Source organism: Lolium perenne, chromosome 4 (assembly GCF_019359855.2).
Source record: "Lolium perenne isolate Kyuss_39 chromosome 4, Kyuss_2.0, whole genome shotgun sequence".
In the NCBI taxonomy this organism is placed as follows: Eukaryota; Viridiplantae; Streptophyta; class Magnoliopsida; order Poales; family Poaceae; genus Lolium; species Lolium perenne.
Window position 1 is genome coordinate 48,185,607 of NC_067247.2, and position 14,435 is coordinate 48,200,041.

Here is a 14,435-nt window from a genome sequence, read left to right on the forward strand (position 1 = left end):
GAAGGCAGTTGGTCTTCATCTTCTTCATCACCATCCGCGTTCGTCCAACCAAACGAAGCGTGCCATTTGCTTTCTCCTCCTCCGACGACCGACCGAAACCCTAGCCACCGCGCGCGCGCCGCGAAGATGTTCGCGTACCAGAAGGCGCCGGACCTCGAGGCCGGCGACGGCTCCTCGCTGCTCTACCCGGGGATGGAGGAGAGCCCGGACCTGCGCTGGGCGCTCATCAAGAAGATCTACGTCATCCTCTCCATCCAGCTCGCCATGACCGCCGCCGTCGCGGGATTCGTCGTCAAGGTCCCCGCCGTGTCCGAGTTCTTCGTGTCCTCCAACGCCGGACTCGGGGCATACATCGCGCTCCTCATCCTCCCCTTCATCGGTACGCCCGCCCGCCCTCCTTCCTCCCCCCACCCCGTCCCTCTTCCAATCGGCTTAGAATTCGTGCCCTGATCGATTGATTTTGGTTCGTGTCTGTTGCAGTGCTGTTCCCGCTGCACTACTACCACCAGAAGCACCCGGTCAACCTCATCCTGCTCGCCATCTTCACCGTCTCCATCAGCTTCGCCGTCGGCATGACCTGCGCCTTCACCAGCGGTAATAATGCAACTACCGTTTCCCTTAATCTATCTCAATCATTTGTTAGTTGCTCACCTGTCGATGGAGTTTTAAGTATATTATGATTCAATTGATTGAGCATATAAACTTGTGGGACAGATACTAGTTTAATTGCGACGAGTAGACTCAATCATTGTTAGTTGCTCACCTGTGGATGAAGTTAGGTATATGGTTCAATTGATTGAGCCTATAAACTTGTGGGATACTACTAATTTAATTGCGACGAATAGACTGTTTTCATTAGGTATCCTTTCCTTGCTTGCATCACTCACTGAAATCATTGTTAGATATGTGCCTGTTGGTCAGTTTTGTAATTTGCTCCAGCGAGCATTCGGATTAGTTCCCTAAGGTAATGCACCATAGAACTAAAAGGAAGCCACTATTGGCACTAGGATCTTGTTCCACCAGTAATAGGGCTCAATAGGTTTATTCGCTCCCTCCACTGTCCTATCCTTTCTTGTTTATGTACTCAAACGATGCTAGATATGTTGGTATGGATGGGGTTTTCGTTTGGTCTTTTTTGAGCATCATCAACAGTTATGCAAGATTATGCATGATAGTACTGAATGGAAACCACTTTTAAACAGTGGGAATCTGTTCTATGATTTGATTTCCAGCACAGGCATATAGACCATGTTGCTGCTGTTTCGATAAGTTGAACATCTCATGCATGGAATTTTTGGATTGCTACCTGGAATGCAAAGCATCATCATGTTCATGTGTGTGGTGCTTTGGTACACAGAACCTTGTTGCAACAATAGAATTCTACACTTTGTAGACCCTTCTTCTGATTACAGGATCCTGTGTCTTTGTATAGGCAGCATATCTTTGTTGTCTCAAGGTTCAAGCTTCTTACATAAATGTTCTATAATTATCACAACCCTATTTGTCAATAGGTCAGGAGAACTTAGCAAATGTAGCAAAAGACGTTCTAGTTGCCCCTTCCCATCATGTTATGATAATTGCTAATCTTTCATAACTTTGTGCCATCATTAAGGGCTGACTTTTCGAAGTTTCAGAAATATTATCATGTACCCATCCAACATAGAATCATTGTGCATATCACCGCACCTCTGTAGAATCAATCCTTCTTCAGTTTTCTTCGTGTTCCATTGCTGTAAGGTTGCCTGGTAGTGGGATCACTTTTCCCTTTTGTTTTTCTTTCCCTTCATACATTTTACCCTTGTTGTGCTTTTTGGCCTTTTGGAAACAGAAGTACCTTTTTCAACAGCTACATAGTCGCCAGTTTATTTTTCCTGTCTGCATATGTTTTAACGGGCATGTCATAAATATGCATACAATCAGTCAACCCATACACAATCACTTTAGCTCTGTATATAAGGTTCAGAGAAACTACTTAAATACTCCGAATTTTCTGTGAGCAGCACCCCCTGTTGAAATCTTTCCCCAAGTACAGGGGTCGGAAGGGGTTGGAGGTGCTCTGGATTGGCATATTTCAGAGTTCAAAATGAATTAGTTCTTATTAGTTAAAAAATGCTCAGTTTACTCTTTGATATTGAGCGAATTATGTTGGCTGCTATTCACCAAGCACTTGAGATATCGCTGCATGTTTGGATTTTGTAAGACCTACCTTTCTGGAATTGATGCTGGGACATAACTGATGGCTGTTGAGGCCTTGAGGGCTTTGGTATCCCCTTTTGCATTATTTTATTATTATGAATTTGATTATTGGATGTTCGAATTAGTTGGTAGTGCTTGTTCGGAAAATAACAGAAGCATTCTTGGTTCATGTTCTTTTATCCTCTTTTTATGTGCCCTGGGACATTAATTATTAATACTCTTCAACAGGAGTTGTACACATCAACTCTCTATAGGTCATGTGCCGTGAATTGATTGTAGCATTTTGTGTGAACAGGAAAAGTCATCTTGGAAGCTGCAATTCTCACAGCGGTGGTGGTGATCAGCTTGACCGCTTATACTTTCTGGGCTGCAAAGAGAGGCCATGACTTCAACTTCCTTGGCCCCTTCCTGTTTGCGGCTCTTATGGTGCTGATGGTGTTCTCATTAATCCAGGTTGGATAGCTGCACCATCTCACTAACCACTGTATCTTGAAACATATTCTTATTGAGATGAATATTTGTTATGTTCTTTTGTGCATGATATTAATAACACTTCTGCTGGCAGATCTTCTTCCCACTGGGCAAGCTCTCTGTCATGATATATGGTGGCATCGCATCGCTTATCTTCTGCGGCTACATCATCTACGACACGGACAATATCATCAAGCGCTACTCATACGATGAGTACATCTGGGCTGCTGTGTCGCTCTACCTCGACATCATCAATCTGTTCCTGTCTCTGATGCAAGTGCTACGGGCAGCCGATAGCTGAGCGCATCAAGGCCTCCTCCGCTTGATTTAGTTACCTAGCTTGTGCATATAAGAAATTCATGAATCCCTTTGATCCATGTAGTTGTTATCAGTAAATTCTCTTGATACTGTCGGAGTCGCAATATCTCCCTTACCCACTTCCAACATATGCAATGTCCGTTTACTTTCTCCTATGATGAAAATATGAGTACTGGTGGGTTGAAGTTGTAAGACGCATGAACTTAATTCAAAGTACCTCATTTCACTGCTCCATTTTATACGATTGCAAAATCTGGGTGCATTGATCTTGTGATATAGCTCTATTTTAAGGTTTTAACAAGCGTCGGAGAGAAAGTGAGATGAAATTATAAGGTTGGTGTTGTGCGGGCATGACTCCACCGCCAGTTCAGCACAATGCTACCATCTATTTTCAGACAACCGATCTCTAGGCTGCTGCGGCAAATGACCTCATCGCAAGCCAGGCCACTGGGCTGTAAACCCAATTCTTGCTGAACTATTCAGGAAAAGGAGGATGCAGTCCGACTGCATTATCAAAGTGCCTAGACGAGAGAATATAATAGCTCATACTCTAGCTAGAAGAATTTTTAGAGATCGATCACTCCCGTTTTGTAAATCTAGAACTTACTCCCTCTTTCCATAAAGGATGTCTTAGATTTAGTGTCTAGATCCATTCAAATTTTGACAAATCTAAGACATCCTTTTTAGGATGAAGAGAGTATATATCTCTTTCAGAAATTAAAATCTGCAACTTGTTGTCTTAGATTTCTGGTCACTATTCAGTGTTAGATACTCTCATATCTCTTCTTATCTACTTGCCGATGCAGGTTGGCCTCTTGTAGTCTATGCGTCCCTCTTAGAAAGATTTAGTATGTACGCCATCGCCATGGTTGCTAATGAAGTAACGTCTTGCTTTGCAAAAAAAAAGGTTTCAAATTTTGGCGCTCATGTTAAAAATTTAAGCGCATGTGGCGCATCCAATAACAATTCAGTGAAATTCATGTTTCTCGATACTAAATTTAGTGAAATTCACGTCTAAACTTCATTTTGTCTATCGATGGCGATCAGGAAGATGCTGGAGACTCGAAAGGAGACACGAGGATATCGTTGTTTCGAGCAACCAGCCAAGAATAGAGGAAGGCATAGCCGACAATCGGCCATGACATCTAAAAAAGACTTGTCGCCCATGGCTGGCGCTGCCTATCTACCATTCGCCAGGACGCGACGAGCAATCCTCGAGCTTGGAGAAGCGAGGCGCCGGAGGTACGTAGCCGGGCATGGGCAAGCACGATAAGCACCACCACCACCACCACCACGACGTGGAGGCAGCCTACCCGGCGGAGCACGACGGCTACATGATCGAGACGCCGGAGCTCCGGTGGGCCTTCATCCGGAAGGTCTACGTCATCGTGTCCCTGCAGATGCTCGTCACGGTGGCCGTCGCCGGCGCCATGTACCTCACCCCGGCCGTGAGGAACTTCTTCCTCTCCCAGACCCCCGCCGCGCTCGCTGCCTTCATCGTCATCCTCATCTCCCCCCTCCTCGGTACGCACTTCACGATGGCACGAACAATGCCGGCCGCGTTCTAGCTCGCCATTGATCGATGCCGTTGCTTATGATGATGTGCAGTGATGCTGCCGATGGTGTACTTCCGGCAGAAGCACCCGATCAACCTGGTGTTCCTGTTCATCTTCACCGTCTGCATCAGCGCCTCCGTGGGGCTGGGCTGCCTCACAAAGCGAGGGCCGATCATATTCGAGGCGGCCGCCATGACGCTCGTCGTCGTCGCCGGGCTCACCGCATACACCTTCTGGGCGGCCAAGCGCGGGCACGACTTCGAGTTCCTGGGGCCCTTCCTCTTCGCCGCCTGCCTCATCCTCTTCATCTACGCGCTCCTCATGGTGCTCTTCCCCTTGGGCAAGACGGCGGCGCTGGTGTACGGCTGCATCGCGTCGCTCGTCTTCTCGGCCTTCATCATCTACGACACCGACAACCTCATCAAGAGATACACCTACGACGAGTATGTCGCGGCGTCCATCACGCTCTACCTCGACATCATCAACCTCTTCAAGGCGATCCTCATCGCGCTCGAAGGCGCCGATTGATGGATCGATCGTACAAACCAGCCAGAAATGATTGTCATCCTCCTTCTGCGCGCTCCATGTATGCTAAACTAGATTTGATCATACGTAGATTCTGATGTAACCTGACGTGCTCTCTGATTAACAGAAAATATTGCCAAACGAGTTATCATTTCACGTCATCAAGGCAACATGAAAAATAGATACATAATCGAAAACGACCAACTCCCAGGAGATGATCAGATGAATACGATTGATAAGCAGCAAGAGATCATCGCTACTCTGCCACATGTAAGCTAAACTGGATCGAATATATATGGATTCTCATTCTCGTGTAACATTATGTGTTCTCAATGGCTGGAGATTTACAGAGAAACATTGACAATCCAGTTATGGCCTCAGCACATTTTCACTTAAGGCAATATGAACAAAGGCAAGACCAAAGCAAATTGAAAACAACAAATTCCCCAGCAAAAGAAGATGAATATGAATTTTCTGAAGAGGGAACATCGTTTCATTTGTGACACAAGCCCAACTTGAAATTGCAGCCTGCACGAGGCCAACAGGCAATCGCTCTAGCATAGACCGAGAGACATGAAGCCCTTAAATACCACACGTTTAAAATGGGGCACAAAGTTGCCAGGATCAACCACAAGTTTTCCCAACAGTTAACTGTTTACACCCACTGGAACACACTAACTTAGATGGGACTGCTTAATGCTCTTCTATCTTCTTCAGGTCCTTCATGTTTGTTGTGTCCACGCTGCAAAACACAATTTAGCACATCAATCACAGGTAACGATGGATTTCCATCAGAAGTGTTCTCTAGGAGGGGACATTTCAGTCTGCAATATCTATGAGGTGAAATTTTGATGTACACTCAGATGCTGGAGATAAGAACAGGCTGTTCTTTTTTACAAATTATATCTCAATTCTTGCACATTAAGTTCAGACCTGGTAAGATAACTGCTTTCACCATTCAATTTCGTTTTTTTTCTAGAATGCATCCTATTATGTTACTAAAAGGTATAATAAAATATAAATAGATTGTTGTGCAGCTTCAATGTTAGGAAACTACGGATGCTCATTGCATAACTAGGATCTATTGTCTTGACAGAACAGAACCAACATATGCATAGTATGTTCAATAGCAAGGAGTTGCAGCACAAAAATCGATTACAGGTTCCAAATCCAATTGACATGATTATTGTCCAACACTAATGCTCACAAACTAAACAACCTGAAAAAACTAGCTCAATATGTAATTTGACTCTCCCTTCAAGTAATTCTAAATTTAGTATCGCACCATGATGTTCTAGATCTATAGTCACTCCTACTTCAGAAATGATGACCAACTATTTTTATCTTCACTGAATCATAAACCTCCCATATTCTGAGCAATCCAACTAAAAGAGCAATACAATATGTGCGCCAGCTGCAAATTAGGAACCAAGCGCTAATATAACTTACGTTGTTCCATAAAGCGCAATCTTCTGAATTTGTGTGATGTCAGCTCCGCTTTGATTGTCTTCAATAAACATAGTCAAGCTGGAATGGGAAAAAAAGAGGTTATAAGAATAGGATAGGGTAAGACTAACAAAATCCCTGTTCCACGCGTGCTAGAGGTAGGGGTACATACCTGCGAACATTCTGGAACTTCACATACTTTAGTGTCACAGGCTTGCTCTGTAGAAAAGAATAGCAAGGGCTCATCAATTTGAGGTAAGGCATAAGCTAAAACAGGAACAACTGATGATGCTACATGGTAATCAAGGAAAGAGCCTGAAAAAACAAGACTGAATTTTGTTAAGAACATACTTCTAGTAAATGGCTGGAGGATAGGTCAACACTGTCACTTGGTGGAAAGTCATTGACATTGCTGCCATCAAGTAAACAAATTTATGTCAGGCCTAAGGGAAAAGCCAATAGGTTTTGAGAAGTCGGTATCAATGAGTTTCAGTTAAAACTAAAAGGTAGCGTACCTGAAACCCATATGCTCTTTGTTGGAGAAGAGTTTCACAGATTTGGGACCTGTGTTGACAGATTATGTTATTACTATTTGAGAAAACATCAAGACCCAAGAGAACTACTGCAAGTGGTTTAATGAAGGGGCTGTTCTACCAGAAACTAAATATCTCAGTTGGAGGTGAAAATAGCATGAACACAAAGCAGTATCAGAGAAACATGTAGTTTAGTGTGCAGAGCAGTTCATGCCAATATCAAGCAACACTGTTGTAAAGCATTGAAAGAGAACAACTATTGCGCTTTCCAGAAATTAAACAAAGCCAAAGCATGCAGATAACCCATGAGAGTGCTTAATGCCGACATAGGTCCAAGTACAGCTGTGTTTGAACTTTGACGAGTGCAGATATCCAGCAAGTGAGTTATATATATGCACAGGAAACTTACAAAATATTAACGCATGACATATATGCAACTAAACAATGTATAATTTGAACAAGCAGGCTGTTACAAATATGTGAGCAAGCAATGTTTCAGACACACACACTAGCACCATAAATGACCTCTTGTTTCATGTAGCATTAATGCTTGGAACAATAGGGCCACCACTTGGATCTCGCCAAGCACTAGTGGTCATGATAATGTCAGAAATACTACTGAGGTTCTAACATCCACTGCTAGCCTTCCCGGACCTAACGTACCAAGTACAGCACACAGTTACATCTACGAGCAACCTGGTAGCAAGTTAGAAACCTCACCTTCTTCCTCGGGGCCCTTGAAGAGCACGGAATGCAGCTTGATGACCTGCATGAATGGGATGTAGATGAGCAGCTGCTCGTCGGAGTCGCTGGCGAGGTGCAGCCCGTCATCCTCCCTGTAGCCCTGAAACCAGCAATCGTCAGACACGCAGTCGCCTCTGAAATCCGCAACAGCTTACAGATGGAAGTGTCACAGTGACACAGACAATCTACGAAACCCTAGAGACCGCCGCCCCGCCAAAAATCAGGCGAGCGCATCTAAAATCCGCCGGATCGGAACGGGGATCGCGGGAAACGGGCGTGGTACCTGCTTGAAGGCGTTGGCGATGGGGTGCGCGGGGTCCTGGTTGAGGCACTCGACGCCGGTCCAGTCGATGAAGTCGACCAGATCCACCTGGCCGCGCGGCACCGAGGCGGACGGGACGGCCGCGGCGGCTGCCGGAGGGGCCGGCGCGGCGGTGGTCGGCGCGGGGGCGGTCGCCATGGCTGGTCCCGGAAGCTGGTTCTGGATTCTGGAAGGTCGGAGAGGGGTTGCTGTGCTGCGGGGTTCGACTCGTGAGATGACTTGCTAGCAGAGTAGTTACGGGGACGTAAGCCTCTGTGTTCCTCTCGCCCCGGTGATGGGCCGAAGCCCACTGGGCCTACCGAAACCGGGCCCGTTTTCGTTCGACGCTCTGCCCGAAGCTGCGGTGCGAGGAGCGGCTGGTCAGTTTAGTCCCACCTCGCCGAGCGAAGGGGGAAGCGGGCCGCGGCGAGGGTATAAGAAGGAGGGGGTGGGCGCGCTAGCAACTCATACCTTTCTCGGCCTTTTGGCTAAGATCAAGTGTAGTATCTGTTCTTATCAGTTTAATATCTGATATGTGGGCCATTGGTCTACAACGATATTAAATTTATTTTTTGTGTGGGAGGGGCCACCATAGTAGCTTGCTGCTGGGCCTCTCAAGTGTCGCCCGGGCGTTGCACTGCTGCCCGGTGCCTGGTGCACCCCAACCAAATCGAATTCTGAAATTTTTGGACGAGATGGTTTGGCACCTGCAGACTGTAGTTTAGTTTTTTCGTTGATGATGGCTCGGTTCTGGTGATCTAATCTATAATCTATAATATCTAAATGGGAGCAACCCACTAAGGGTAATTCTCTCAACATGCAAGCATGCCACATCACTCACTTCAGTTTTAGATCCACATCCACGCTAACTTACTCGGCGTTCACTTCTTAAGCCACATCATCATTCATCAGGTTGTGGCATTGCCTCTATCATTTTCTATTTGACTACTCTGCTGTAACGCGTACCCTCTCCTCTTCCACATATTCATCATAAGTTCATAACTCCCACACGTCCTTGGAAAGACGTCTCCTTTCAGCTTCCTCTCGTGACTTAGATATTTAAGTCCAATCTGGCTCCGCGCAGCCGAAAATCTCCAAATGGAGTTCTTCAATCTCTCTTACTGCTGCTCCTCCGTCCTATCTTCTATCTCTCTCCAGATATTATCGTGCCATTGTGCTACAGTGCTGCTATTTCCTGTGATACGTGATGAGTTGATGGTGGTGCAGAGCCAAAACGGCATAGCCGCATAGGCATGGTCTGCAATTTTATCCACCAACAGCGAAGATTCATGTGAGTTTATTGGTCTACTTGGACTTCTGGAATTGCAACCACATCAGGTAGTTTGCTCTAATAATCGATGCTTTCGTACTGCAACTTCATACCATCGTTGAGATTATCTGAATTACTTTTGGATTTTTCTTAACCTGCCAGCGATTTGGCTTCAGTCATCTTTTTGGAGTACCCATTGGTCATGCAGGGTTCTGCTGTTCTTTTCGTCATTGCCATTAGTTTCAATTGATTCGCTTTCGCACTACTCGGTGCCTCTTTCAACTCTCCAGGTCTATTTTTTTTTTGCGAAACTCCAGGTTATTACATGTAACCGATTCCTGCAAGTTCTTTGCCGACCTTGATTATTTCTGATAGGTCTCCTCTAATAATTAATCTGAAAGAGAACTTTTTGCAGGATGGAGAAAAGGTTGTTTTCGTGTCTAGAGATAATTACACTTAAAAAACATGATAATACAAATGAGTAATGGATTTCCACTGATTCACTCATACATACTGTGACATTTTTATATAACCGTTCATGGTCAGGCCAGTTCCAATCGGCCAAGTGAGTCTAACTGTTAAATATTACTACTATGCATTAGTATTACACCTAAATTATTTCAGGACACTGCACCTATTGGCTTCAGCGTTTCGTGTCCAAGAAAAGCCTGTGAGGGGAAATTCATTCTGGGGGATGAATTAATGAGCATTGGCTTCTTCATCTTTTTCGTAAAAAAGGGTTGATCTCTAGAGAACAATACGCTGGACTTGCTTCTTCGTATTTTATTTTACTGAGCAAGGAGGATCAAATCCTTTTTCTTCACCTTCCGCGACAGCAGTAGTACCCAACGGTGTATTCACCGGTTGACAATTTCCAACCTCACCTTATTATTTATTGCCTTAATCAATGGTATTTCCGTTGGTGACGTGAAAAGGTAGTTCATGTCGTATGGATGTTTTTAAATTTTATTGCGTAGATGCTGAAATATGCTTCCATTTACCATTCTGAAGGGATAATTTTTCATTGTGAAGCAGCTCGCTTTATATGTACATGCAATAAAACATAATTATGAAGCAACAATACAAAACTTATTTACGGTCTTACCTTCTACGTGTAGTGTTAAAGATCTAATGCGACAGTTGTATTACAAATTATGTTGAGCTCCGTATCTTTGATTGGCGAGATAATTTTTACAAAACCGTTCTTCTTAGATGGAACATGCCAGTTCGTATGATTATTTCTATTTGTCATGCGATATGTTCAACACATATTTTTAGTTATTATTTTTCAACCAATGAACCGCGGCAACGCGCGGGATATCATCTAGTATGTAAGAAAAGGCCCAGCTCCCCCTCCAGTTATTGAATGAATGTCCATTGTGATTGGTGAGATTCCAAAAAATTACTGAACTTATGTTTAAAGCATGCCCTCCAATAACCCCCAAAACGGCATTCAGTTTTTCACCGTGAAAGATTCTCCAACTAGGTAAATGCCACTATGGCAATTTCCTGTCAGTTTGACATAAACGCAATTCTGTCCAATTCTGTCAGTTTGACATAAACACAATTGTACTCGACGAATAGGCCTCGACGCCTGCATGGTGTGATAGTACAACATGGTTGTTGCAGTAAATTTGCTATCGCTTTGCTCGTGCCGCTGTTCTCTGCATCTTTTTAGGTCCATGTAAGTCTAAAGAGGTAGCTGGTGTGGTTTACACATGAGAGAGTGGTGTGGTTCAGGGAAAGTCTGTGCAAACGTTGTATCCTTTCTGATTATTTATTATTTTTATAATTCAAGCAAAGTAGGAGTGCTGAACAAAAAACATAGCTATAACACCAATACAAACTCAATATCTTTGATCTGTCATCATCGGCAACCTTAGGAGTAAACCAAATGGTGACAAAGTACAGTTGAGCTTTCATGAAAATGGTGACAAAGAACCAAATGGTCATACAATAGCTCAACAGCAGGACGAAGGGATATAACATTAACGACTGCACTTGCCCCGTCTAATCATCTGCACAAAATTACCTAGGCTCAGATTCTTCCAACTAGCCCCAGCCTCCAGAAACCTAACCTACAATGCAAACCACTATTTCGTGCAGAAGATAAAATCATGTGATGTTAGATGTTGCAACTGTTGTCTATTGTTACAACATCTCTGCGGTTTACATGTCTGTCAATCCTGTGCAGCATCGTCGGACCAAACATATTGACCTTGATATACATTTTGTTCCGGAGAAAATTGCTCTTGGTGCACTTCGAGTTTTGCATGTGCCATTGTCCTCTCTGTTCGCCGATATTTTCACCAAAGGAATGTCGGCACCATTATTCCTCGAGTTTCGGGCATGTCCTTGAGTTCAAACTACGAGGCGTGTTAGAGGATCCACCGGACCGGTCGTGACTAGGAGATCAAGTAGTGCACCGCGCGTGGCGGAGCCGTCCGTGCGTCGCGCGTCCGCGCTTCCTCATCGCTCGGCGGCGCCTTGGCGGTGTCGTCCGTGCGTCAGCGCGTCCTCCTCTCTCGATGGCGGTGGCTTGGCGGAGCTAGGCGTGTGCCGCTCGTCCTCCTCTCTCGATGGCGGTGGCTTGGCGGAGCTAGGCGTGTGCCGCTCGTCCTCCTCTCTCGATGGCGTCGGCTTGGCGGAGCTAGGCGTGCGCCGCTCGTCCTCCTTGATGTGGTCCTCCCGTGTGGTGATTTGTCTCTGAGAGAGGGAACGAGTGGACAAGAAAAGCCCGTGAGGTGATTAAGAGAGAAGAGATAAGGGGGACGAGTGGTTGTGGATCACACGGTCCCTTTATGCGAATCGTCAAGCACCGCCGCACGCGGAAGCGACCCGTGCGGCGCTGATAAGTAGATTTTCCCAACAAAGAACACCATATGGAATGCCAACACCACAGCTAGACGTCAAGTAGAGCACCAAGAAGGCACTAAGAGATTGGGGAGGCTGCCGAAAAGTGTATTCTTCTGCGCTCAATGGACGGAAACTAGATCCAAGCTCCACCGTCTCCACCTCCAGAAAGAGACCCCTTGACCCTCGCCCTGGATCGAAGGACACCGTACCGTTGGGAACTGAAGGAGTTCCCCCAATAACATGAGGAACAGAGAGAGCTAGATTAACAAAGGAGACGCCACCAAAGACGTTGGGGAGCTTCACCGAAACCACCACCATCGCAGGAACAACCACAACATCACACCGAAGCTGCAGGAAGAAGACGCACCGGAGAAGAAACGACGGAAGAGGGCGTAACCTATCCCAAGGATGAACAGACCATCATGGCATGGCCGATCGCCAGCCTAGTGTCGTTGCTGCCGTCAACGGGAACCATTTCCCCTTTCACCCAGGCTCGAGGGCGTCAACCACCGACAAGAAGGGGCAATGGAGATACACAGTATCAAACCAGGCACCTGACAGTCGACATGGGGAGAATACTTCACCAATCAGAGCAAGTCGCCATGGCCACATCCTGCCGCCATTGCTCAAAACCTCACATATGCAGTTCCCAAGACGACGCCCTTTAAGAAGGGGACCGACGTTGCAACGCTGCCGCTGTCTGCAAGGAAATTCGAGGCTTTCACCCACACAAAGGAGAGAACTGCGGGAGGTATCTAGACGAGGCCTTCAAGAAGGAGCCTTACGCCAGTGCCGATGGCGCCATCCTCATCGTGGTTGCTCAAGGGTTTCCCCAGTACCACGAGCCAGCACCACTCACCTGCCTTGCACCTAAATCCAAATTTTATTTAAGAAGGAGCCTCCAAATTGTATTATTGCAAACAATGTTGCTGAATAAAGCCGTCGTGTGATCCCTCCGACATAAAAAAAGGACGTAGCTATCCATGGAAGTTGTTTTTTCCGACATAACTTGTTTCTCTCTTTATTCTAGGGTTACTATATATGGCATCATCATATTCGCGCCTCCCACCCCCGTGCGGCAGCGCACCACGCCGCACCGGGGTGCCCAGCCCGGCGGCCGTCCTCCCTCCCTCCCATGTGCTCATCCCCGCCCACCAGGTGCGGCAAAGCCCGTTTGGCGTGGTGGTGGTGGCGGATCTCCTTGGTCGCCGGCATGGCGTGGTGGCGGTAGCGCCCGCTCCGGCCATCTACAACACTGCTGCAGGCGGCGGTGGAGGCTAGGGCTCCTCGGTGAACTCTAGCGACGGACGGCCATGGCTGCGGGTAGGCGGGCTAGGTCTGAGCCCATCTGGGCTTGGTCGGGCTGTGTACACCTGCATCTCTGGCATCCCTGTTGGTTGTCGGCGGTGCTCCTGGGTCTGATCTGCAGCATGAGGAAGCTTGGGCGGTGGCAGTTTCCTCTTTAGTCGGAGGGGATCAGCCAGTTTCGTGGCTATTTTGGCGGGTCTCGCGATCCGTCATCTAGTCCCCAATGGCGAGACGTGGCTGCCGGTGAAAACCGGCCTTGACTGCAGTCATGGCGGACGATGGTGGCGCCTGTTCGTCGCATCCTTGTTGAAGGCATTGTTCCTGCAGCTGCGTTAGTCCCAGACGGCGGCGTGGCTGCCGGTGAAAACCAGTCTTGACTGCAGTCATGGCGGACGATGGCGGCGCCTGTTCGTCGCATCATTGTTGAAGGCATTGTTCCTGCAGCTACATTCGTCTGGGCTGCTCCGGGGGAAACCCCAAACTCGGGTCTCCCGGATCGAACGATGGCGGCGCGCAACGCCGTTCTCCCTGTTGGGGCTATCGTTTTTGGAGCAGACAACGGATGGCGGTGGTGCTGAGGTGGAGCGGTGTGCTTTTGCTGTGTCGGCGTCGTCGAGTCGCCATGGCATGGTGCAGTGGTGTCTCGGGACGGATGCAGTGTGATGGACACGCGCATGATGGTGGAGTCGTCTGGCACCGTGGCGGCATCGATGGCAGGCCTGTCATGGTCAATGCGATGATCTCCCTTGAAGATGGAATCGAGGAAGACGGCGGTAGCAACTTCTACGGCATGTGCGTTGGCGTATGCTGAGAGTCTGCTTGACTAGATATGCTTCTCATCTGCTATTGGGCGGCCTGGGAAGACATTTGGTTTTTGGATGATATGAGTTGGTGAATTGTCACCCCCTTCA

General features: G+C 46.9%; 3 protein-coding genes and 1 non-coding gene across 4 annotated transcripts; 3 read left to right on the top strand and 1 right to left on the bottom strand.

The window, feature by feature from the left end:
* The first annotated feature begins 24 nt into the window (after positions 1-24).
* On the top strand, positions 25-3,219 carry LOC127292416 (protein LIFEGUARD 2). The gene is made up of 4 exons (XM_051321808.2): positions 25-379; positions 481-594; positions 2,492-2,649; positions 2,762-3,219. Exons 1-4 carry the CDS (start codon positions 127-129, stop codon positions 2,966-2,968), a joined length of 732 nt encoding a protein of 243 aa, XP_051177768.1. The 5' UTR covers positions 25-126; the 3' UTR covers positions 2,969-3,219.
* A 915-nt stretch (positions 3,220-4,134) lies between these two features.
* On the top strand, positions 4,135-5,210 carry LOC127292419 (protein LIFEGUARD 2). The gene is made up of 2 exons (XM_051321810.1): positions 4,135-4,509; positions 4,594-5,210. Exons 1-2 carry the CDS (start codon positions 4,242-4,244, stop codon positions 5,067-5,069), a joined length of 744 nt encoding a protein of 247 aa, XP_051177770.1. The 5' UTR covers positions 4,135-4,241; the 3' UTR covers positions 5,070-5,210.
* Positions 5,211-5,494: 284 nt separating this feature from the next.
* On the bottom strand, positions 5,495-8,327 carry LOC127292420 (PITH domain-containing protein At3g04780). The gene is made up of 7 exons (XM_051321811.2): positions 8,073-8,327; positions 7,766-7,889; positions 7,028-7,076; positions 6,864-6,924; positions 6,685-6,731; positions 6,516-6,593; positions 5,495-5,808 (listed from the first exon to the last, which is right to left on the bottom strand). Exons 1-7 carry the CDS (start codon positions 8,247-8,249, stop codon positions 5,760-5,762), a joined length of 585 nt encoding a protein of 194 aa, XP_051177771.1. The 5' UTR covers positions 8,250-8,327; the 3' UTR covers positions 5,495-5,759.
* A 230-nt stretch (positions 8,328-8,557) lies between these two features.
* On the top strand, positions 8,558-8,755 carry LOC127297828 (U2 spliceosomal RNA). The gene has a single exon (XR_007849516.1). It is a non-coding gene; the product is annotated as a U2 spliceosomal RNA (small nuclear RNA).
* Positions 8,756-14,435: the final 5,680 nt, after the last annotated feature.

What these genes read in the sequence shown, in the direction of transcription:
- LOC127292420 (XM_051321811.2), bottom strand. Translation starts at nt 8,249, where the DNA reads ATGGCGACCGCCCCCGCGCCGACCACCGCCGCGCCGGCCCCTCCGGCA. An exon ending in TCGCCAACGCCTTCAAGCAG is followed by an intron (nt 7,890 to 8,072) that starts GTACCACGCCCG and finishes TGCTGGTTTCAG; the next exon opens with GGCTACAGGGAGGATGACGG. An exon ending in AAAGAGCATATGGGTTTCAG is followed by an intron (nt 6,925 to 7,027) that starts GTACGCTACCTT and finishes ACTTGATGGCAG; the next exon opens with CAATGTCAATGACTTTCCAC.
- LOC127292416 (XM_051321808.2), top strand. Translation starts at nt 127, where the DNA reads ATGTTCGCGTACCAGAAGGCGCCGGACCTCGAGGCCGGCGACGGCTCC. An exon ending in CCTCATCCTCCCCTTCATCG is followed by an intron (nt 380 to 480) that starts GTACGCCCGCCC and finishes TGTCTGTTGCAG; the next exon opens with TGCTGTTCCCGCTGCACTAC. An exon ending in TGGTGTTCTCATTAATCCAG is followed by an intron (nt 2,650 to 2,761) that starts GTTGGATAGCTG and finishes TTCTGCTGGCAG; the next exon opens with ATCTTCTTCCCACTGGGCAA.
- LOC127292419 (XM_051321810.1), top strand. Translation starts at nt 4,242, where the DNA reads ATGGGCAAGCACGATAAGCACCACCACCACCACCACCACGACGTGGAG. An exon ending in CCTCATCTCCCCCCTCCTCG is followed by an intron (nt 4,510 to 4,593) that starts GTACGCACTTCA and finishes GATGATGTGCAG; the next exon opens with TGATGCTGCCGATGGTGTAC.